Source organism: Erithacus rubecula, assembly GCF_903797595.1.
Source record: "Erithacus rubecula genome assembly, chromosome: 2".
Taxonomy (NCBI): domain Eukaryota; kingdom Metazoa; phylum Chordata; class Aves; order Passeriformes; family Muscicapidae; genus Erithacus; species Erithacus rubecula.
Genome location: NC_136685.1, coordinates 65,168,492 through 65,192,011, shown reverse-complemented (window position 1 = coordinate 65,192,011; position 23,520 = coordinate 65,168,492). Strand labels below are relative to the sequence as shown.

General features: G+C 40.3%; 2 protein-coding genes across 6 annotated transcripts in view; one reads left to right on the top strand and one right to left on the bottom strand.

Moving 5' to 3' along the window:
- The window catches only part of FMN2 (formin 2), a 154,975-nt gene extending 146,343 nt beyond the window's left edge, over positions 1–8,632 (top strand). For 3 of the 4 annotated variants that reach the window (XM_079330078.1, XM_079330077.1, XM_079330076.1), the window contains one exon: positions 5,083–5,491. In XM_079330078.1, coding sequence (XP_079186204.1) covers positions 5,083–5,449 — 367 coding nt within the window. In that variant the 3' untranslated portion in view covers positions 5,450–5,491. Of the gene's footprint in view, positions 1–5,082; positions 5,492–6,539 lie in introns of those variants that run through there. The other variant, XM_079330079.1, reaches the window with a different exon arrangement.
- Positions 8,633–11,435: 2,803 nt separating this feature from the next.
- The window catches only part of GREM2 (gremlin 2, DAN family BMP antagonist), a 39,240-nt gene continuing 27,155 nt past the window's right edge, over positions 11,436–23,520 (bottom strand). For both annotated transcript variants that reach the window (XM_079297981.1, XM_079297982.1), the window contains one exon: positions 11,436–14,579. In XM_079297981.1, the coding sequence (XP_079154107.1) occupies positions 14,069–14,579 (511 nt within the window). In that variant the 3' untranslated portion in view covers positions 11,436–14,068. The remainder of the gene's footprint in view (positions 14,580–23,520) is intronic.

The window sequence follows — 23,520 nt, the reverse complement described above, 5'->3', positions numbered from 1 at the left end:
ATCATTTTTATATGTTTGTCTCACCATAAATATGAGGTACAAGGGGGTGATAGTGCTAGAGAAAAGTTTTTATTTTGATGGAAATAAGAAACTACTTCTTTTGTTACAGGTGACAATTGGTAGACTCAATCTTATTAAGTAGCAGATTTCAGGACCATAATTCTTAGGCTCTGTAAGTCACTGGCTATTCATTCCCTTGTAGATTTTTTTGTTTAATTTTCTTTTAACTGATCCACTAAGCAGCCAGTGTTGTCTATTCCCTACATGTTTTCTTATTGTTGGGGCTATTTGAAAGTATATTCTTTCTGAAAGAAGAATGCAAGAAATGCTTTGGCTAAATTTAATATTTAAGGAGATCAAAGTGATGAACACTACTGATAAGTATTTCTAGAATCTGTCCTGGGCCTGAATAATTCTGCTCTTCAGATTATTGCAGTGAGAGTTAATCAACTTTCTGGTTGTCTAGGCTGGGAAGACTAGTTTTTGTAGGATTATGTTCTCACTAAGACAAAATCAAGAAACTACTTGGGAAAAGAATATGAGGCAAAAATTGCTGAAAGTAACACAGTTGATGCTATCTTTTCTGTCAACTGATATGCTCACTTTTGAGCCAGAATTGCCATAAAATGGGGCAGGGATTGATAGCAAACGAACCCAAGTAAGTTTACTGAAATGAAGTGAGTTTGAGAAGTGGTTGCAAAATATGAAGTGGGATAGTTTGAGCATCAGTTGAGCAAAGTTTAACACACTGCAAGCTTGCAAGTCATTCCCACCACACTAATCAAGTAAAGGGTTCCACCTGGCTTATTCAAGAGCACACCATGTCCTTTCCACCTCCATCTTCCTCTCCCACTCTCAGATCATGCCTTGAACATGTCCTGCTTCTGAGAATTTGGTTGCCATTAGGAGTGATGGCTTTATAAGGGGACCAAACAAACTCTCTAACAGAAAGTATTAGTAGTGTAGATCTAAATAGTTTAAGTAAAAACAGATTCTCATAACAATAAATCAATCTATCACATGCCTGCCTCTGCCTAAGGGTCGTCATTCTCAGGAAGTGGGGAACACTCACCTTCCTCAGACTTTTGTTTCAGAGGCTCCCCAGTGGCAGCCTATCTTTCTACACAAGGTCTGACAATTGAATACCCACTCCTTTCCTAGGAATGTCTTTTTAACTGTTTTTTTGCTGTCTGAGCTCTGCACTGGCACAGTGGTGTCATTTTGACCTGAAGTTTGGAAATATGTTGTTCTATGCTATTGTTTCTCCTTTTGTGATGGTTGGGAGTCTTGTGTTGCTTTCTCCAAAAATCCTTTTTCCTTCTCCCATTACTTAATTAGATCCATTAGTTTCTTCATAAACCTCTATCAACTCATCACAGTTGAGTTAACTCATAATCAGTAGTGCTCATGCAATTTTTGCCCTTTTTGTCTTGGATTATTGTCTTGCACCTTCCATGCTGATCAGGGTCTTTCTGAAATCAGTGAGAAGTGTAGGAAAAGCCTGAACAAGAGGAAGGTGTGTGTATAGGGATTTGCTTGCCTCTGAGAAATATGGCTTGAACCAGGCATGAGCTGACAGAAACAATGTGGTTTTGCCTAAATGTTCTTAGTTTCATAGAAAGATGAAAAAGCATTCGTGGCCAACAGAGAAAACCTATGACAAAATACTTGCCAGTGGCAATTATTTTCCAACTGAACTAAGACTATTGTCCTTCCTTCAAAGGCAACCTTTTGTCTGTTTGTCTAGATCACACAGTTTAAACAGTGTAGATGCTCCCAAAAAGCACATACTTTTCTTCTTCCAGAAGGATTAAGTTATTTTAATTTTACATTTAATAAAATCTTAATTAAGCTGAATGATCAGCCTTCACAAAATATATTGCACACTGTAAAATTTAACACTCACTGGTTTATGATTTAGCCCTGTGGAAGGCTAGCAGTTGCCTTTGCCTCTATTTCACCAGTCTGCTGGCTTTTCTTGTTTAGATACAGCTGTAGATTTACACAGTTCTCCATGCTTCCAGGTTTAATATGGTCACAAACTAAACCTCCTTGACATGAGCCTTTGGTGCTCTATCTTTACATTTCTCATTATATTTCTTGCTGAACTAGCATATGAATGGGTCACATGAGGCTGTATCCAACCACTTAGATCCTCCTGCAGGAGAGCAGGATGTGAGCCAGGAGGCTGAGAACTGTCCCAAACCCACACAGTGAGTCAGTGATATGGTTGGAACAGGAGCTCAGTGGTTGCTAGCTCTCAGCTTTAAGTGCATTAGGGAATAATGCTTCTCATCTTCTGTATTTCCTTTGGTATGAATAAATAGGCTCAAACTCCAAGGAATTTCATAAAAACTCCCAAAACCTTGAGGACTACAACCATACTATTGATACCAGCACCTCTTATATAATCCTGGAAATTTGGGTAACACAACCTTAAGATTGTCACTTATCAGTCTGTAGGTTATGGATCATTTTTTGGAAGTGCTATCTCAGGGACTCAGAAGTTCTGACTTCCTCCTTCACAGGTGGTATGTTATTAATATTTTTCTGTTTCAAGCGGAGATGGTCTTTCTTAAAAAAGCTGTTTCTCTCATGAAGCAGAATATGTAGAGGTGTTACACTGACAATGACACTTAATGGGAACTGGTCTTTAGGAAAGAACTGCATTGTCAGTTCTATTGTAAAAATTATAGGGTTCTTCACTGTGTGAGGATTATTGTTTTGAATTAACATGAGACCCACAGGGTGCTGTGTTGTTTCATGACCTGGTGTGTTAGCAAGCAGTGGGTAATCCATTCTGGAAGGGGGATATTTAGGTGGGACAAAGACTGGAATTGAAGATTCCTTGTCATTTCCCAAGAATAACATCTGGATCTGTGTGAACTGGTTTGGTAAATATTTTTGTATGTTACATATGCTGTCATTGCATGTTGAGTGGTCTGAATACCTGCATATATTACACTGCTTCGATAAAACAGTCATTTTGATAAACTCAATAGTACTTGTATAGTTCCTGTACAAGTACAGGGATTTGACACTCATTTACTCACAAGTAAGATTCCATTTTGTTATTGAAATGATGTCTACAGTGGAGGGAGATTGCTATAATTGTATTTAAAAAAGAGGAAATTATATGATAGATGTACTGTGTTATATTTGACTTTGTAAGAGTGGCATTTGTTAGGTTAGAATGTGTCTGAATATTTAGAAAAGATCATGGGAAGATCAATGTCACAGATAATTTTCCTCCATTGGAGGAAAGTTTACATGAAGCAAAAGAAAAATTGTTATAGGAAAAAGAAAATGCTTTTGTATTTTTCTTCATTCTGCATCATTCCCGTAAGTTTTTATTTGAAGCTATCACCACATTTTGGTTGCCACTTTTACTGAATTATTTGAATACATTTTAAAGGTGAATTGCCTGGCTGCTTGACATTTTTGTTCTAGATTTTGCTGCTGTCTATCTGATTTGCAGACAGAAAGAAAGCATTACAGCTTGAAATAACAAAGCTTTTTTTTCCCCCCAACCTGTGCTAATGAAGTGACCATCAAATGAAGAGGGCAGCTTGTGGAAGTGCTGGAAAAGAACTGACATTTAAATTAATTTTTGAAAGCATAAATTTGAAACTTATGTAAAGAACAAAGTGTATCTGATAAAGTTGAATGAAGTAGAGATGAATGTTCAGGCAGTTTTTTAATGTGTTTAGCAGACTCAGCTGGAGTTTTATTTTCAAAATTTTGGCCCTTACTACCACACAAAAATATTCAAAAATAATAGTAACACAAAGTTGGATTCTCACATGGCCCCTGTGTAGCCTCAGTGAAAGAACAGACATAGAACTGCAAGGAACCAGCCAAGGATATATTATTTCTTATTATCATTTAACTATTGTTTCTTTTGTCAGTCTTGGCTAATGGTGAAAAGTCAGACTAAGTGCCATCTCAAGTCCATATTTTTGGCAAGATCAAGCCAATATAGGATTTACATTTTTGTTTTCTACTTTCTTATTTATCAATAAAATTCTCATCTCTCATTAAAAGCAATGAAGGCCTCACATGATTTAATGTTCTCTTATTGGAAGTCTTTATCTAGGTCTTTACAGCCCAGAGAATTCATAACATAAATCTGTATTATCAGTGTTTCAGCCATTGTGTGTGTTTACAAGGTTAATTTATAAAAGGAATAAAAATTGTAAAGAAACATTTTGCAGTGTGACATTGAACCCATCAGCTTGATTCTGGCAGGTTCCCAGTCTGAGAGTAGTTCTCTGCCTTCCACAGTTTGTTTCCTATCTGCATGGAAACAGGGACATTTCTCTCACCAAAAATGTAGTGGCATTTCATAAGGTTTTCATTTGGTCCTATTTGCCATGTCAGGAAGCACTAAGAAGTGGACCCTTACTTTTAGAACCTTCTCCTCTCTTTATATCCAAGCAGCCCAAGTGTGTTCATCCCATGGTCATGGAAGCCTTGAGATTCTTCAGCTTTGGAATTAAAGATAGATGTGCAGTGGCATGCATCATCTTGGGTTAAACATCATGTTTCATGGAAATTCTCAATTTTTTTTGTTTTTAAAGTTAGAGAGTAAAGACTGGAAATCTAGGTTAAGCTATTTTGCCATTTTAAATGCAAACAAAAATGGATGGAAGGGAAAGTAGCTTGGTGACAAACTTTGTTTAAACTGTAATTGAAGTATTGAGGCTTGGAATAAATGAAGAATTATTTTAAACAGTGATAAAAAGGAGTTTTGTTAGCAATATTTTCATGAATGCTCTGAAATGTAAACTTCATGTCATCCAGTGTATTTTAAACCCTCACACATTTCAATCATCAACTGCAGTAAGTACTTTTGTAACTAGAATTGATTATGTAATTGATTATGCCTGTCCATGTAAGTGCTGGGTATGGCTACAACAGCCCTGGAGTGCAAGAACTATTTTGTGGAGCATGCTAATGAATACATGGATAATAAAGTTATCCACTTGTGTCCTCAGGCCTTAACTTTTAAGTTATATACTGCATTGTCTTTGAAAATGTTGTTGGTGTACAGGAGTATTTATAGATTTTGTCTCTCTTCAGAGTCAAAGAAGCAGAGGAAGTCTGCAGGCAGAAAAAAGGGAAGTCACTATACAATATTAGACCAAAACATGACTCTGGAATTGTAAGTAAAAATTGTAGTAATACTTCTGTTTATATTGTTTATTCTCCCTTTTTCTATTTACATTTTATAGACAGGTTATTTTCTATGTGTGTTTTTGTTCTGGATTGTTTTGGTTTTTTTTCTTTACTGTTTAACATTTTCTTTAAAGGTGGTAAATTAACAAAGTTGAAATCTGCCTATGAATATTACTCCACAAAATATAGATTAGCACAAGCAAGAGCTGTTTATTATTGCCCCACTGTGCTAATCTGTGTTCTTCCCAGCCTTGGTGTAGGATGGGCATAGAAGGCAGAAAGGCAGGTTTGGTCTGCCAGCTTATTCAGTTTGTATTCATGAAAGGAAGAATTTTGATAGTTAAACATTTTTCAAGCTGGACCACTGTATCACATACAGTGGTTCTGAGTCACTGATATGGACTTGTTTGGAATAGAGAACCACTAGGAAAAGATAGTACTGTGCTTTCACCATTCTTTTGAAAACAAATAAATAACCTCAGTGATAATTGAGGAGTAATTCTGGTCACTCAATGAAACCTTTCCCCTGTGACTGCCTAACCATTGTGAGGATCATGATTTGATTTTACATAAAAATTCTTCTGGTGCCTCACATTTAAATCATAACTGTAGCAACTAGCCATCATTTATGTTTAAAAAATACTAGAAGATTTTTTTCACATGTCTGTGTCCCTGTCTGTGTTCTCTGCTCCCCACCACCCCAAGATATGACTTAATTCTTTGGTGCTTTGTAGTCATAGCTGTGTAGTCATATTATCTGTGACACATCTTGTAAATGAAGCATGTGGTAATTTACTCTATTCTAACTAACAGTCTTGACACAGGATGCAATAATATTGCATTTATTGTTTCTTATTTTGACTGTTTAGTGAGAGTTGACTGTAGTTAGTGCCATAAGAAATGTAAATGGAGCGCTAGCTTGGTAAGGAATTATAAACTACATTTTATCAAGTTTATTTAAAGCAGATCAACATGTTATTTCCAAAAAAACTCCCAAATTAACATTGTTTTGGGTTTCTCCATTTAACTTCTATACTTCTGTATATGAAGACACTGAGAGATTTCTTTTAAGATATAACTATTGGTTTATTATTCCCATATCATTCTTATTTGCACTGAAATAGGGACCTTCAGTCTTAGTGAAAATTTGATGAGTGAAAAGGAAAGCAAACAAAAATATTTCACAAGCAGTGTATAGCTGTAGTCTACTTCAGTTCTAGCTTCAAAGTTTATTTGTGAAGTCAGTTTTACAGTAAATATAATAAAACATTTGTGTATGTATTTCTATGCTTTTCATATTTGTATAAGGTGGTTTTGTGTACACTCAAATTTTGTCCTTATTTTTTGAATTTATTTTTCAGAAAGCAAAGATAAGTATGAAGATCTGAGAGAAGAAATTCAAAAGCCATTGTTATCTGGTTACCAAAACTCAACATGCCTGTGGGTGGGGAGTGAGAGGGAAGGAAACTACATCATCTTGGTCATTTGCTTCCTTGACCTTTTAAAATTTGTGTTTTGTTCTCTAGAGTTTTCCACCAACTGATGTGTTATTGTACATTCATTCACGAATGTAATCACTTTGAGTGCCCAGAAATAGACTAGGTATGGACTTGAAACACCTTTCCTGTACTCTGTATCTCCTTTGCCACTCAAAAATGGTATTTTGTCAAGTGTATGGTATATTACAAATAGGACAAGTCAGCATGCATAAAAAGTGGCATCTGCATCACTTCTGAACATGCTGAAAATTGCATTAAGTTGAACTTCCTAAGAATGCTACTTGGTACAGTAAAATATTTCCATTCCTACTGGCAACATCTACCACAAATACTTCATGGCACTGCACTTAGATTAGGGAAAGAAATGTTACTCCTAGTGAATTGTTTGTATCTGTTTCATGTTGGCATTTGTAGTTTGTATTTTGAATCGTTAAGTGCTGTTTATACAGTATAATCAATGCTTTCCCAACTTGTTTGGTTGCCCTCCATGACTAAATATTTGTGGAACAAGATGTTTACTGTAACTATCTTTAAAATCGATAAGGCAGCATACTTTTACTTCATCTTTTGCCAGATAGTGAATGCCAGGTGGTATGGGGGTCAGAAATCCAGCATTAAAAAAAAAAAAAACCAAAAAACCAAAAAAACAAAAAAAAAAGAAAAAAATGAAAAAGCAGGAAAATACAGAAAAGCACAGAAGTATGATAGAGAGTATGAGAGATTTGTCTATTATAGTTTGTTAATATATAAAGCAGCTAATACTTTTACATGAACTTTAGAAGGTATAGTATAGTTTTAACTGCTGATCACTTAAGTCAGGCTTTTGGCCAAATGTACATGATTTCCCTTCTGGAATTAGCTTTACAGTTAATTTAAAACTCCTTTAGAGAGCCATTAAAAGATGCACATGGAGACAACATTTATGGAAAACAGTAGCCAATTCTAGTGACAGAACATAGTCTACCAACTAATTGACATCAATTTCACACTTAGAATTACATTTCCTCCAAGCTTTCAGTGTCCCTGACTAGGAGGTTAATGATTGAAATACATGACTTAGGGCTTCCATTTTAGACCACATGCTATTTCCTATTTGCAATCCACAATCCTCTGTATCAGTTTTAGACTGCTCAACTGATAACAACCCCTTCCTCCAGTCCTTATTTAGGAGCCCCAAACCAATCAGCTTGATTGATAAAACTTTTCTTTCAAAGCTAATTTTTCCTGAAAGCAGACTGTGTGTGCAACTCAGTTGGATGCACACACTCAGAGCTTTGGAGCCTGAAAGACACTGGGGTAAGGCAAATGAGTTCTAACCTGCTGGGTTGTGTTATTCCCTGTCTAATATAGCACATCAAGAGACCTTCTGAGCTGTTCAGAGCTAATATACTCTACAGGGTGTCATAAAACCAAGTGCAAATATGACCTCAGGAATCTGTTATTCTTTGCATATACCAAGCACTAGAAAGGATGGGTTTTTTTCACTGTGTGAAAAGCAAGTCTCCTGTTGTTGATAAACCTATGTGAAAAACTGTACTAGTAGTAATTTCTGGCAGGGATATAAATTACCAAGAATGGAATTCTAAAATTTTGTGTTGATGGGAGTTAACATTACTATTTGGGGAAGAGAAAATAAGATTATTTGCTGTTATGACTAACTTATGGAAAAAAAAACTTTAAAGAGTAAAGCTATTTTAATGGCACTGATTCAAATCCATGTTTGTATTTATGTAAACAATAGTCTTTTCCTCCTAACTTTGCTCCTAAGTGCAAGGATACAGTAGCATGTTTTCATTTGTAGCCTTCCTGTTCTCTTCAGTACCTACAGTATGTATATTACTATACTAAATGAAATAATAGATCATCTAACAAAGATCACTATGTGCAATACTGTATTTAGTGTTTCTATTCCAATTTTTTTAGAATGTTAATTTATAAGAAAATAAAAGGAATAATAATAAAATAACTGCCTTCTCTTGTCACTCTCTGGCTATGCTGTAGTGTGCTACAAACTATTTGCTCCCTAAGCACCACATCCTATTGTGGCTCCTGTGATCAAGGAAGAGCCTTTGTGAAGACAGCAGAGGAAATAAGGCTTCTCTTTGCTTGCCTTTTGGAAGGGCAGGGACAGTGATTCCCAACTGTGTGAATACACTATCTTTTCCCCAGGTGGTGGTAGTGAGAGCTTCAGCCTTTTTTACCCAAGGAGACTATGTAAAACTCACTTCTCCAGCTTGTGCATGCCTCCCCGTCGTGCATTTGGCTCAGGTTTGTAACCTGGTCCTACCAACATTGCTGAATTAACAGTCTCAAGAAATTGCTATTAAGGCAAAAATATGCATTGAGAAGTATTATATCTATATTATAATTCTTTCATATATATAAAAGTGTTTTAGAAACCTCTGACATATACATACATATCCCTTCTGCAGCATGGACACTAGAAGTTATTTCAAGCCCCTCTATCTCTGAAGTGTCAAAGGTTGACTGCACCTTATGGAACCATATTGTAACCTTAAGACACATGATACTACATAGATTTTTCTTGCATTTTACTCAGACCCAACCTATTTGGTTGAACCTGTCTCTATTTTATATAGCTTCTCTCCAACCTGTCTCAAACTTCCATGCAAAGTAGCCCACTCTGTGCAGCACCACAGTTGACCCACAGAACATCCGAAGGGGATTTACAGCACAAGTTTCACTTCTGCTCTTTGTTTTTAGTAGCACACTCAACTTTTTACAGAATTCTGGACCAATGCTCTTCTGTTTGTTTGGGTATGTTTTAAAGAGGCTGAACACCCCACTCTGAGGTCCCCCCTCCTCTCATTTGCTGCAATTCCCCTCTACTGCAACATCAAGCACTCAACATTTAAGCTGGCCCTAATTCTTACAAGAGCTCTCATAGACAAAATTGAACCTCTGTTAATTGCTAACACCACATATTGCTCATTGTTACTTAAAAGCAGCAGCAAAATAAGGACTTTCAGACCTGAACAGCAGATGTGACTTGCTGAAATGAGTTTTAATAGTCTTCTTAGGTAAAGATGACTGAATCTCTCTTTTTTTTTTTTTTTTTTTTTTATGAGAAATTTTGGTTTTTTAAGAGGATTCATGTTGTTTTGCCTGCCAGTTAAAGCCTTCCAGAAGCATGGTACTTTGTCACGTCATGACACTGTAGCAGGTTAGCTTTTCTTGTAGCACCTTTCATCATCCCAAAAGACTATCAAAACTTAGTTAAGTATTAACCAACAGTGGCAGTGGGAATAATAATTACAGGGATATTCCACAGACTGGCTTTTTTTCCTGCCCAGTTTTCAACTATCAGCTTAAAAAGTTGGAAGAAAATATTCATTTCATTGAGAGAACATATAGCAAGTCATTGCATTGCAATTATTTTGTTGTAGACTAGGCTAAAAGCAAGGCCAAATTTGTGACAAATCCATTACACCAGTTATTTCAGTTACACAAATTTTAAACTACTATGGACAGAATAAGGGAAAACTAATTAAGTAGAATTTTTCTGAAGGTAGTGTAAACAAGTCAGCAAAGGGAGAAAAGAGAGAGCCATGCCCCACACCACTCATGTCTGTCACCCATCAAAGGATTCTTATTACAGAACAGGTTTTCAGAGCCATTCTCCTGCTTACAACAGACCCATCTGTTCCTGTATCTGATACTTGTCCAACCTACTTGTAAGAGAATCCAGGGGTAAGTCCACTGCCTCAAAAAAAAAAATGTATTTCTGAATATAAAGGGTCCCTATTGCATCAGCATTATCTCATTTATTCCCAGCTGTTGCTCGAATTTACACTCTAAAATACTTTACTTGCCACCCACCCCAAATTGGGGCCCTGCCAACATGGCAGTCCCATTGTGGTGTCCTCCCATTGTGCACTGTCCTCCTCCTCCCTTCCCTGTCCTGTAGCACCTGTCCACTTTAAGAAGTAACTGCATCTGTTTGACCTACAGCTTTTCCATCAACTCTGACAGATTCACCGTGTTCTTGGATTGCTTCCACAAGGGGGAGAATCACAGCGTATGCCTCTGCTACGATGATGGCTCAATAGTTGGGCAGCCACAGATTGAGAGAACTGAAGCTGGAGTCTGGACTGTGCCTTCAGCAGCAGAGGTTCAGGTGTGTGCAGGACAATCCACGACCTGCAAAACGAGACTGGCCAAGAGATGGGTAGAAATGAGAGAGGAGCATTCGAGGAGGTGACTGCTGAGCTCCCTCTGAGCCAACTGACAGAGGATCTTAGGTCTGAGCAGGGAGCCTGACCACACCTAGGTAGCTAAGGCAAAGTAAAACATTAATTGTCTAAAGCAACAGCTACTAAAACAAAAAAATTCTCCAAACACTGAACTATGTGAAGGTTTGAGCAAGAGCCGGGGAAGGAAAGACAGCAAAGGACTCCTACAAGTGTAGTGCCATAAAGGACATAACCCTTCCTTGCTAGTTGTGGTTTATGTTCTCCTGCTTCTTTCAAGACCCATCACAGGCATCTCTTCTGGTCACATGGAGGCTCATCAATCAATGTGACAGCTCCCTTTCCGCACAGAAATTTTCCCTTGAGCAACTGCATCATCTCTGGGCTGGTAACGGAAAAAAAACCACAAACCCCAAAACCCCTGTGTTTGGATTGCCATATGGTGAACCTATTCAAGACTGACAGCAACCACTAAAGCTCACCTATATCTTAGGACATAGCTTTTTTTTCCTTATAAATAGTTTGGTGCCTGTTACATAAGGACATATTTTAAACAAAATTATTTAGGCCAGTCACTTCTCTTATGGCAAAAGATGGCAGTGTTTCAGCCAGTGGTGGAGCTTTCCTCATCAGTTTACCAAAAAACCCAGAATAAGTTCATGCAGAATCTAAGAATAATGCATTTTATTTTCCCTCTTGCCTTCCAGGTTCTTCTGAGGGGAGTGTGAAACAAGGGAAGAAGTAGTTAGGTTTTCTCAACCTATCAGGGTGAGCCATCATTCATGTGGGAGGGTAAAAAGGAAGCTGGAGAATAAAGCGGTTAGAGAGCAGTTGGACACAAACTGTTGAAACAAAAACACCTGGATGCCATATAACCCTAGAGTAGCTTTATTATTTAATCTATAATTTAATAGTTGACCTATAAAATAATTACATTATACTTAAAGCATTTCTTCATTTTTTGTTTTCATTTATAAAACAAGAATTAAATACAGTTTTAACCATTACAAGCTCAACTCAGTTTTTACATAAACACAGCTCCTAGATGGAGCTTTAAGCTGCAGCATATTCATATTGCAAACTGGTGAAAAACCCAGGCAGGGCATAGCTTAAAGGTAAAGATTCTTGCACGTTTTTCTTAAGTGAATTTACTAGGGTGCTTTTCATCTCTGGTCCAAGACATCTGACTTTCAGTTCATTCCTTTCAAATGAAGACTGAGATCCACAGAGTCTTAGTAGACTATATTGCCACCTTCCCCCTCTGCACCCCACCACACCCACACTTCTCAAGGCTAATCTGAATTGTGCCCACCCTAGGGTTGGCATGATGCCCCAGGGCAGCAGCAATAGCCCCTAAAGCGTTCCCTGTGCACCTCTGACACGTTGGAAGGTCACAGAAGAAAAGCGACGTCTGTTCATGTAACAGGGCTGCCAGACCCGACCACCTCACCCTGCCCACGCCAGCCCCTGTAAACCACTTGGAGCTGGTGTGGAGATCAATCCTGAAAGCCTCTTAGGGAGGCCTGTGTCACAGAGTGGAGAGCTGCGGCTCTGGAGCCCTGGCTGGAGACAGGGCTGAGCGCTTTAACCCCTTGAAGAGGCTGCATGTGAAGAGGCTGGTGGGGAGGGGCTCCGGCAGCAGCCTCCAGATGCTGAACTGCGAGACATGCTCAGGGAGCACGCGTGTCATCTCTAATTTGTAAGCTTCAGACAACTGCGTGAGCACTGGCTTTGGTTTGGGGGAAGGGGCTGGCTTGACACAGGATTTTAATGCAGCTGGGACTAATACAGATCAGAACTGTAACAAATGGAGTATACAGGACATGTTAAACTCCATCAGTTGAATAACAACACAGTATGATTTAAAATTAACTGCAAGTGTTCACCAATACTTATTGTGCAGGTCTCAAAAACTGAGTGGATCACCTATAGAGTAGCAATTACAAATTACTCTCTCCCATTCCAGTGACCTATCAGCAGCACTGACTGAGGCATTTGTCCTTTAACACTAACACATTTAACATGGTTTCCAATCATGGGAGAGACACCACTCCCAAAACTTGATGACACTTATGTAGCTTTTGTATTCAGTCCAGCAATGACCAAACTTTGTCCTTTGTGTGACAGTGCTTTTATATCTTCGGGTACATCACCTTCCTAAGTGATCTCTCCCACTATCCTTCCACCTCCCCTGGTTTGAGCAGGCATAAATAAAAGGTCATAAGTGGATGTTGTCCTTTTTGGAGTAAAAAACACACACATGTATCTAACATACAAAAACCTACCAAAAGCATAATAAAACCATGTCCATTTTAAGCCAGGCAGCCGACCTAGCAACCGAGACTCTTAACATATTTTAATCGCTGGCATACTCTGCCACAAGAAAAATATACATGGCTAGGTCTATAATACTTTAAACAGCTGTTTACTATAGCTAGGTTACAAAATAAACATTGCTGCAGAGGCCATGTGTTCAATATACTCTAACCACAACAGCATCAGAACCCACCCTCAGTCTGCTCTGCGGTCACCGTGGCTCACCCAGCGCCTCACCCTCTTCCCCTCGCTTCTGATCTGCCGTTCAGACAACAAACCCAGAGCCATTTGTCATTGCACAATTGAAGCCGTCTAAAGGAGAGGAGCCTCATCAGAGAGTCTCGCTTGCTTTTCACACATTACTCCTCGTTACTCTCCCTCATCTGTATCCCCCAGTCCTGGGCAGTACCCCAGCATTTCCCAGTGAGAGAAGCAAGCTCCAGACCAAAGCACAGGGAAGTTCTCAACTTGTGGAGGGAACTGGAGTGTAGGGCAGAGGGCTTTACTCCACACAGTGGAAACATTTAATGCTGGATTCAGCCAACTGGTCACTTAGATGATCAATCCCAACTTCTGTGAGCCTGCTCCACTCCAGAAGATTCAACTGCCAGATGATATTTAAAATACAATGAAACTTTATGGTGAAGTGCCTAACACAGCCGGTTAAAAAGCATTATTCCAGTAGGCAAGTGACAAGGAGCCTTTCCTTGCTGGAGAGATGCCTCCTGAAAGAAAACAAAACACCAAACAAAAAAATGGAAAAGAAGAAACAAACCAACGAAATGGACAGTCTGCTCAGTGGGAGAGGAGAGGCAGCAGTAAAGCTGATGGAAGCAACACCAAGCAGCAGCTACACGCCTGCTCTCACAGTTTGCCTGAGCTGTTCAGATTCACAGACATGCACCGGCACTGCTTGACCTTCTGGATTTTCTTGAGTCGGAAGGGCGGGTCCAGCTCTGGGCACTCCAGCTGCACGGTGGAAGAGGTGACCTTGTGCGGCTTGCAGAAAGCGCAGGACTGGAAGGACTCCTCCTCCTTCTTGACGTGCCGCGGGATGTAGAAGGAGTTGCACTGCCCGTAGCAGAAGCGGTTGATGATGGTGCGGCTGATGCAGCCCTCCTCGCTCACAGTCTGCCGCAGCGGCTGTGTCTTACACCAGTCGCTCTTGAGGTACTTCCTCTCGGTGACCACGAGGGCCTCCTGGCTGGAGGCCAGCACCTCCTTGTTCAGCTGCTGCCTGCGCTCCGAGTGGTTGCTGCTGCTGCTGCCTTTGTACGGGGAGGGAATGGCACCTGCAGGGCGGTTTTTCCTGGCGTCCGCTACTCGAACCAGCGCCGCCATCAGGAAAACGGACAAGGCAAATTTCCAAACCATCCTGCAAGGGCAACACAGGGCACCGTTAGGAGGAATGTGTCTTCAAACCACAGAACCGGAATGCAGTTGGTACTAAACGCACGCTTTTAGAAGCGGAGATCTTTGTAATTCCATCCCTTTTCCTAGATTAGCTCTATTCTAGGGTGATTTCTCATCATGAAAAGGCCAGGCCCTTTAGAAAGTCCCATTGCCCCCTCTCAGCCCTCCCCAAACTCTCCAGCTACTCATTTTCCCCCCACAGGGACACTAATGCTTTCATAGCTGAAGCGGTGGTTTTACAGAAGCTTCAGCCAGAAACGTTTCCTCCTTCTCTGTGAAATCCTGGGCCAAACAGCTGGGCAAACTCCTGGCTAGCAAAGGCTCAAGAGACTCCTGCCAAGATGGTGAGAGCTGATTTGGGGATGGCAGGGGAGAGGAGAAGAGAATACTAGGTTACACAAAGTGCACGCCCAGGTCTCTTCAACCCCCAAGTCCCAGCCCAGCCTCAATGCCCACAGAAGTAGCAAGGGGTGTCCAAAAAACTATTTTTATTATTCTAAATTGCTTCTGACGTCTCTTAGGGCTCTTAGGGCACTTACAGGCTTGTATTTGTTGTCTTTGTACGAGGCCAAAACCTTGATGGATTTATTTTTGCAGTAAGAGGAAATGCTTAAACACAACTTTGAGGACTTCACAACTGCAAGGCCTCTTGGGCAAATGGTTTAAGAAGCTTTGTAAACATGAGAGGATTCAATATTTATTTTAGTTTTTAAGGAATAGGTTAGAGCATAAGCTTGCTGTTAAGTTAAAATAGTCAGCCAGATGGCAAAAAATGTTTTTCCTATGGTTGTCTATTACATGTTCTTGTTCTGTGGAGCATCTCTTACCAGCTCTTGTCCAATTCATTTTAGTAATCTGTCTCAATGTGCTTCCAGAAATCAGACTGTACTAAATTTCCTTATAAAGTCAATGCTCACTAGTAAACTGCTCATTTGTCAGCTCATTTCATATCACTCTCCCTGGGAAAGGAGAAAGGAGGGCCTCTTCAGTGCCAGAAGTGGGCGCACAGAAGCTTCCCATTTGGAAACTAGAACATTTCCAAGTCTTTCTGAAGTGCTCTATTCACCTTTATTCTTAGTGGACATTTTTATAGTGTACAGAGGAAAGACTTATCTCTCTTCTCACAGTAAAGCTTCAAATCCTTCCAAGTAATGATTTTAATTTTTTTGCTTTAGAGAGATGCCTAGACAAAAAAACTACCATCACATGATAATCATAATGTCTAACTCTACAGACACTTCAGATGTTTCATAGGTACTCCCAACTGGAAAGGATGTCCCTGTCCAAACAAGACACAAAAAGATTTAAAAAGTGTTTGCAGTAAAGGTGCAAAAGAAGACAAGAATAGCAGTAACAAATGCTTCTCACCTAATTAAGTAGACCTAACATGTTTAACTTCTGTGGAGATAAAGAAACTATTCTAGCAGACTAGGTGAGATAACAAGGCTTAAGGTTATTTTCTAAGCCTACAAGATCTCAAAGTCAGATTTGGACTAAGTTTCTAAGGGAGGAAGCCTGAAGTGCTAAAGGAAACAAAAGTGCTAATTGTATAGCTGTAAACAGAGGATATTCTGACACAGAGTTAAATTTCACCAGTGTATGCTTGAAACAGAACCACCTTTAAATGGAAACCAGTATTTCTAAACCACAAAAAAGTTCATTCATCTGCAACCATGCCATCTCCCCACTGAATACTAACTGTAGCCATGGGTACTTTAAATCAGTGGCCTATTTTCACACTGCTTAACATTCAGCATGCAAGTCCAGAAGTTTTGTCCAGAGTCTTTAAACGAAGCAAAACTAGACTTGGCTTTGCTGGCGGGTATTGTCGCCAAGTCCACTGGATGTCAACCCACACAGCCAGGCCAAAACCTAATCAGGTAATTAGTTTCAGTTGAATATAGTGTTCCATGCTTCTTTTAAATTGTGCTCATGTTATTCTGCACTGATGGCTGCATTTCAGTAGTAGATAAAACAACTGATTCCCAGCGCTTTGTGTTTTATATAGAAAGAGAAGGAAAAGAAACCAGATTTACAAACCTTTGTGTTATAGAAAAACCTTCTAGAAAAAGACAGAGGTGAGCTCTCCACAAGATGCCTTATGCTGTATTTCTCAGGCATACTCTTCTATTCTTTTGAAACACAAGGGATACTTGCCTCTCCAGTCTCATTTCTTTCATCCTGGCACAGAAGACAACAGCAAAGGTCAGAAGGAGAGACACACCCTTCCCCCCAGCCCCCCTCTCTTTTCTTGGGATGATCTTTAAGGTTCATTCCAACTTTCATGACTCTACAATTCTATGAAACCCTGTGTTACCATGCCTGCCCTTTCTCTTCATAAAATACAGCTTGAAAGGATGTGTTTCCTTTTTGTGTCAAGAGTGGTGGTCAAGCAGAAATCCTATGTAGGAATTCAGGAAAGCTGACAGAGAACACACAACTCAAAGTCTACAATACAGAAAAATACTATAGCAGTATTCTAATTGCTTAAATGGTTTTATGTAGGCATGGAGAGCCATTCAATAGAGTAAGTAGGATTTATTCAGTAAGTCTGTGTTTATAACTAATAAAGCATTATTAATCAAAGCCACTATTGTTATAAACCAAACACTGCAATGCGTGCAAGTACTTCTACAGACAGGTAGGAACACACCACTTATTTCTGTCATTGATCCTTTATCAAACTTGAACCTTGAAATATTTACATAATAGAGGAATAATCTATTCTACACTAGCAGGTCAAATGTGCATTCTGTCAAATTGTGGAATTTCTAATCACAGTGTTACCCCTTACTAGCCTGCAAATCACCCCTTTCTAAGCCCTGGCACACAAATCCCCTATTCAAGCAAGTAAGGGTGCAAACAAGGTCACACGGTGCCAGCAACTTGCCAAGGACTACACATATATTTTCAGCGCTCACATGCAAAGAGAAGAGAAACTTCAGGACTTGCAGAGAAAGAGAACATTTTGGCAAACTCAATTTGAATGCAAAGCAAGACGGTGAATGCTGTCTGTCTGCAGACAGAGCGGGATGAGAAGAAACACAAAACGGAGAAGAATCCGGCTTTTGGCAAGGACAGGGCAGTTCTGCCCTACTTAGATGGAACAGAATGAAACAGCATGTGGCTGAGACCTTGCAAGTGAGAACTGCCTGGAGAGACCAACGCCCCTACAACTTGCACCAATGCCAGCCTGGGCCCCCCATTCCTGCTGCACTGGGGGTCCCCATAGCAGACCCAGTGGCATCTCCTTTGGGACAGTTTTCAACTTATTCAGCATTGTTGCCAGCTGCTACCAGTTCCCCCCCATGTCTTTTTTCCAGTGTGTGACCTGAGAAAAACTTAGCCTTAGACAAGACACCCAATGAGGCCTGGCTGCATTTACAGATCACAAGGCAAGCTTTTCTCCTTGAGACAGAGAACTCAGCATCAAGTATGAGCTCATAAACTCATCAAACCAAACATGCTGGAGCTAGGCTATCAGGCCTAGGAGCGTAAAAAATCCTTGGCCATGGAAGCAAGAGTGTCAAAATCCAGCTCTGTCATGCAGAGATCAGATCACTGTGCTAGAAGGGAAGACCCAGGATCATTGTGACTGCCCTTACTTAGCTTTATTTCTTCTTGGTATCCAATTACTGTGTAACATAAAGTACCTACTAAGGCAGGCTCCCTTTTACATACCGACTTTCTGGCCCTATAACTCATTCTTGAAAGTAATCCAGCTCCAGGGTAGGACAGGCAGTAATGTAACCCCCAAAACAGCTTATAGCTTTGTGCTTAGGGAAGTTGCCTCTGGATTTGCTTTCAGAATTCAAGGTCATCATTTTTGGAGAAGTCCCCCTGAGAAGAAATGGGTGCTATGGTCTGAAAGGCAGAGCAGAGGTAACACCAGTGCCCACTGTGCTGAGTGGCCACTCTGATGTTTCCTCTAATTTTCGAAGTCATGACCACTTTCTCAGCTCAGGATGCAGAGTCTAACTGGGAATTCCTGTTTTGAAGATCAGCTTACTTCAAGGTTGCAAGTGGACAGGAAGAAAGAGGGATGTAATAGAAAGATCACTGTGATATTTTATGTTAGCTGCTCAGGAGGTGTGAAACCCATTTGTTTGCTTTAGCACCTACTCTGTAGCACGTACAAAGCACTCAGCATTATCAGCATTCCTGGAAGCATCCAACTCCCTGATACAGGTATGACACAATCATCTCTTTACCAGGCCTCTCTGGAGGGAATGCAGAAACAAAAGTCACAGGCAGCTTAAAACAAAACATAGCACAAAAACTAAGAACATCCCCACCAACCAAAAAAACCCAACCCACAACCAAAAAATCCAAACCTGCAAAACCTGTCACCATGGAATTTGAGATTCTACCTATTCAGCTTAATCACAGTATAGATTCATGAGGAAGAAGATTTAATACTATAAACCTATCACACACCCATCAGAAGTACAGTCTCAAGTATTGTCAGAGCCAGTGGCTGGGAAGATAATAAACAAGTTCAGAATTTTTTTTGGTTTTGGAAAAATTTTAATTTAATTAACAGCTGAAGAGCTTCTCTTGGACAATTATTTCTCTGTAACTACCTGCAAAAGGCAGGCATTAAGGACTAGATTAAATCAGGTCCCATTATGCAGTACAATACATAGATGGCCACATTTGACCACCCATATCTCTTGCTTCCAGTTTCCACCTGGAAACTTCTGAGACATGAGAACTCTTCTCAGGGATCACTTGAGTGTAGCTGAATGCAGGAAGCTCGATTACCAATTTTTTTTTTCTAGTCCCCCCCCTTACTTTCATATTAGACCTCATCAGAAAAAGAATCTGTATAAAACTATCATACTGTAATAACTTAAGAACACGATGTACATGGTTAGTTCTCACATTTAAGATGGGACACAAGAAGTGCTCCTTGAAGACAAGCCAGGCAATAGCTTTTCAAAGAACTAAAACTTGGCTTTAGCAATAGATGGGGAAAGCCAGAAAATATCAAATTCTCTACCAGGAAGCCAAAAATGCTATTTATTTAATTTATTAATAGTTAGGCATGATTCTAATGGTACAATGTTCTCATAAAGACTTCAGTAAAGACTAATCAGGCATCTTTGTGCAAGGGAGGTATTTGATGCTAACTTTTCTCTTTTAACTATCCTTTGGAAACTATTTCTCCCATGTCCCAACAGCATTAGCAATAACTGAACACTGTATGCATCTCCTGTTGCAGAGACATGGGCGTCTTATTAAATCGTTCCATCATTAATAGATTCCCATTACTAAATTGCCAGGAGTGAGGCCAGCTGCAACAACAAAACATGCAGAAGGCTGGGCAGACCAAACTTTTAAAGATGTAAAAAACACAATATTGCAGCTAGGATTCAGTTATTCAGATCTGCATTACAGAACTAGTTGCCATGTTCTAGGAGTACAACACAGCGCTTTTCTAAACCACTGCTCAAAACACAAAAGGCAGCATTATTTAAATACAAATAATTAATGTCATTACAGAAATTTTACAGTCAGAATTTTTTCCATTCTTGTCTTCTAACAACCTTCTATAGTGATTTGAAAGAAAGCTATTTTTTTGCATTGCAGCCCTAACAGTAGGTGGTTGGGAGAAAAAACACTTCTTTCAGACTTAATAAATTCCTAGTACCCTCACTGGTTTGCTTGCATGGAGATCCTTCCTCCTCTCCATCCTTCTTCTCTCTCCCACAAAGCAGATCCATCTTTTTCTCTTGCAACAACATCTCTTACCCAGAGCTGAGACTGCCTACAGGGAGCACCCTGAAGCTTTGAAAGAACCAGGAGAGGTCCTCCTGCAGGCTAGATGTGTCAGGAGCCACACTCTACTGTGCGAGCTCTTGCTTCATCTTTTGAAACAGGGAGATGAAGAACAGGAGAGCATTTCCCCAATAATGCCAGAACTCAGAAGTTTTCCTTATCAAGGCAGTTCCTGAAAAACAATGAACTTAAAGTACTGAAAAATAAAGCAAATCATCAACACAATGGAAGTATGTAGAAGACACTGGTGGAGACAGTCTATGCTAGTTGAAAGAATGTTGCATTATACTAATTCAGCTCTCAGTTGCGTGACTGACCTGATTCTGCCTGCATAGATGAGGGGAGAGAAGCAGATATTGTCTACCTCAACTTTAGTGAGGCTTTAACACTGTCTCACAACATCCACACAGGCAGTCAGGCAGTGTGGGCTGGATGGGCAGTGATGTGGATTCAGAACTGGCTGAATGGCAGATCCCAGAGGGTCATATCCAGAGGCACTTGGTCAAGTTGGAGGCCTTGTGGTGTGCCCCAAGGTCCAGCACTGGGCTCAGTGTTGATGGCCTTGTTCATCAATGACTCAGGTGAAGGGGCAGATGTCTCCTCAGCAGGTTCAGTGACAACACAAAGCTGGGAGGAGGGACCAATACCCCAGAGGCTGTGCAGCCCTTCAGAAGGACCTTGGCAGGTTGGAGAGATGGGCAGAGGAGCACTGGCTGAACTTTAACACAGGCATGTACAGGGTCCTGCACCTGGAGAGGAATAACCCCTGCACCAGCACAGCCTGGGGGCTGAGCTGTGGAAAGCAGCTCTCTGGAGAAGGACCTGGGGGTCCTGGTGGACAACAAGCTGTCCAAGAGCCAGCAGTGCCCTTGTGGCCAAGAAGGCCAGTAGTGTCCTGGGATGGATTAGGAAAAGCATTGCCAGCAGGTCGAGGGAGGGTTCTGCCCTTCTGATGAGCCCTGGAGAGGCACATCTGGAGTGCTGTAACCAGTTTGGGATCCTCAGTAAAACAAAGATGATTAAGGGACTGGAAACTATCTCTTACAAGGAAAGGCTGAGGGAGTTGGGCCTGTTCAGCATCGAGAAAAGATGACTGAGAAGGGACCTCATCAACGCCTAAAAGATTCTGAAGGGACTGTGCCAGGAGGATGGAGCCAAGCTCTTCTCAGTGGTGCCAAGTAATAAGGCAAGAGGCAATAGAAATTGATGCATGGGAAGTTTCATCTAAATAAGAGCAAGAGCTTCTTCACTGTATGGATTACCATGCAGTGGAACAGATTGCCCAGAGAGGTAGTGGAGTATCCCTGGCTGGAGACATTCAAAAATTGTCTGGACCCAATTCTGTGAAATGTGCTCTAGTATGACCCTGCTTGAGCAGGAAGGTTGGACCAGATAGCCCACTGTGGTTCCTTCTAACCTTACTTGTCCTCTGTGATTAAATCCATGATAAATACCAGTGCTTCCCAAAAAACACACACACATATAATAGATGCAATTACTAAGGCCCCAACTAGAAGAAAACAGTGCAGGAAACAATGCTGCAAATTCTGTTGGTTTGGGTTCTTTTTCAGGCTAAATGTTAGCCAGGTAATACAGTGAAAAAAGACACTATCAACTTCATATGACCCTGTATTTATCAGTAGCAAAGATTTTGTGTCAGCATTTGTCATTTTAAAACAGAAGAAGTGAAATAAAGAGAAGGAATGAAAGCTGCAAGAAATGTAAAAGCAAAGTCATCCTATAGTACATGTAGCAAAGTCTTTCATAGGGGATTAGGAACACACAATTGATCAAATACTAGCAGGTAACAGGACAAAGTGGGGGTTTTTGTATCATTATGATTAAATTTTGTTGCTATTTCAGCTTCAGGAACTTGTGGTTTTAGAACCAACCACAGACAAATGTCTGCCTGGTGAGCACATGTGAATTGTCCCAAGCAGAGTGAGATGTCCTACTCAGAAGTGTCTGGGTAGTCATCAGTACTGGCAGCATATGCAACACTAGGGAAAAAAAGGGGGGGTGGGAGGAGGGAAAAACCCACAAAATAAAACCAGATTTCTGCTAGCTGTCCATGAGGCTGATTCTCTTCCTCACAACCTGGTTTTGAAGAATGCTACAGTCAGGGGGTGGAAGGAATGGATACAAGGAAAGTTCTTTTGGAAACGATTGATAATTCTCCTATGAATCTAAAAAACGTCTCTCTGCAAGAGTGAACTCATTTGAAAATATACTTGGTCTCCTTCTCAGTGTTTCTCAGCTTTTCAGCACAAGATAAAGAGCCCCAAAGAGGAAGTCAGTTCTGTTTGCATATGAACATTTTGTCCAGAAAGTAAAAACAGCCTACATTTAACTTTATTCTTCTGTGTCAAAGGCATCTGTTACACTCCCATTTGGCAGCATTTCATTCAGGAGAAAACAGAAGACTTCTGCCCTTGGGAAACTACTAAATAAATCTGAAGGGAAGCGGTGGCTTGAGCAAATGTCTTCATTTGTGACCATCCCTTAGCCTGTTGGAAAGGAGGACAGTCAACACAAGAATGGGGAAAGTTCAGCATTTAAACACAATAGCTCATTTCATTGCTTCCTCACTGGAGAATCAATGCTACAAAAGACTATTTTGCAATGAACAGTCTCCATCATATTTTTGTTGTTTGCATTACAACAGAACATAGAAATCTCATCCAAGACCAATGCCTGACTAAGCGACACAACTTCAAATGTTTGTAGACTGACTTGGTGACCAACATATGGCGGGACCAGAACTGAGCTCAGAGGGGAAGTGAGTTACTGGAGGTCAGAAATTAACTAAGAATGGACTGTTTCCAACATCTTTCAATTGCACTGCATGGCACCAATACTCCTCTTTTTGCAAAGAAATACAGATTTGCTACCCTTAGGCAAGCTTTTCTTTTACTCTTGTAAATGAAAATTGTTTTGTATGAAAATTTCCAATATATCTTCCCTGAGTTTTGATAGAACAGGGATGGAGTTAGGAGCTTAATTTCTTTGTAGCTTCAAACAACACACAACTTCTAGAATGCACAGCTCATTTTCTAACCTCAATAAGGGAGATGGACATTAATCTTCAATATTTGCTCTTTATGGTACTTGCACCATTCTAA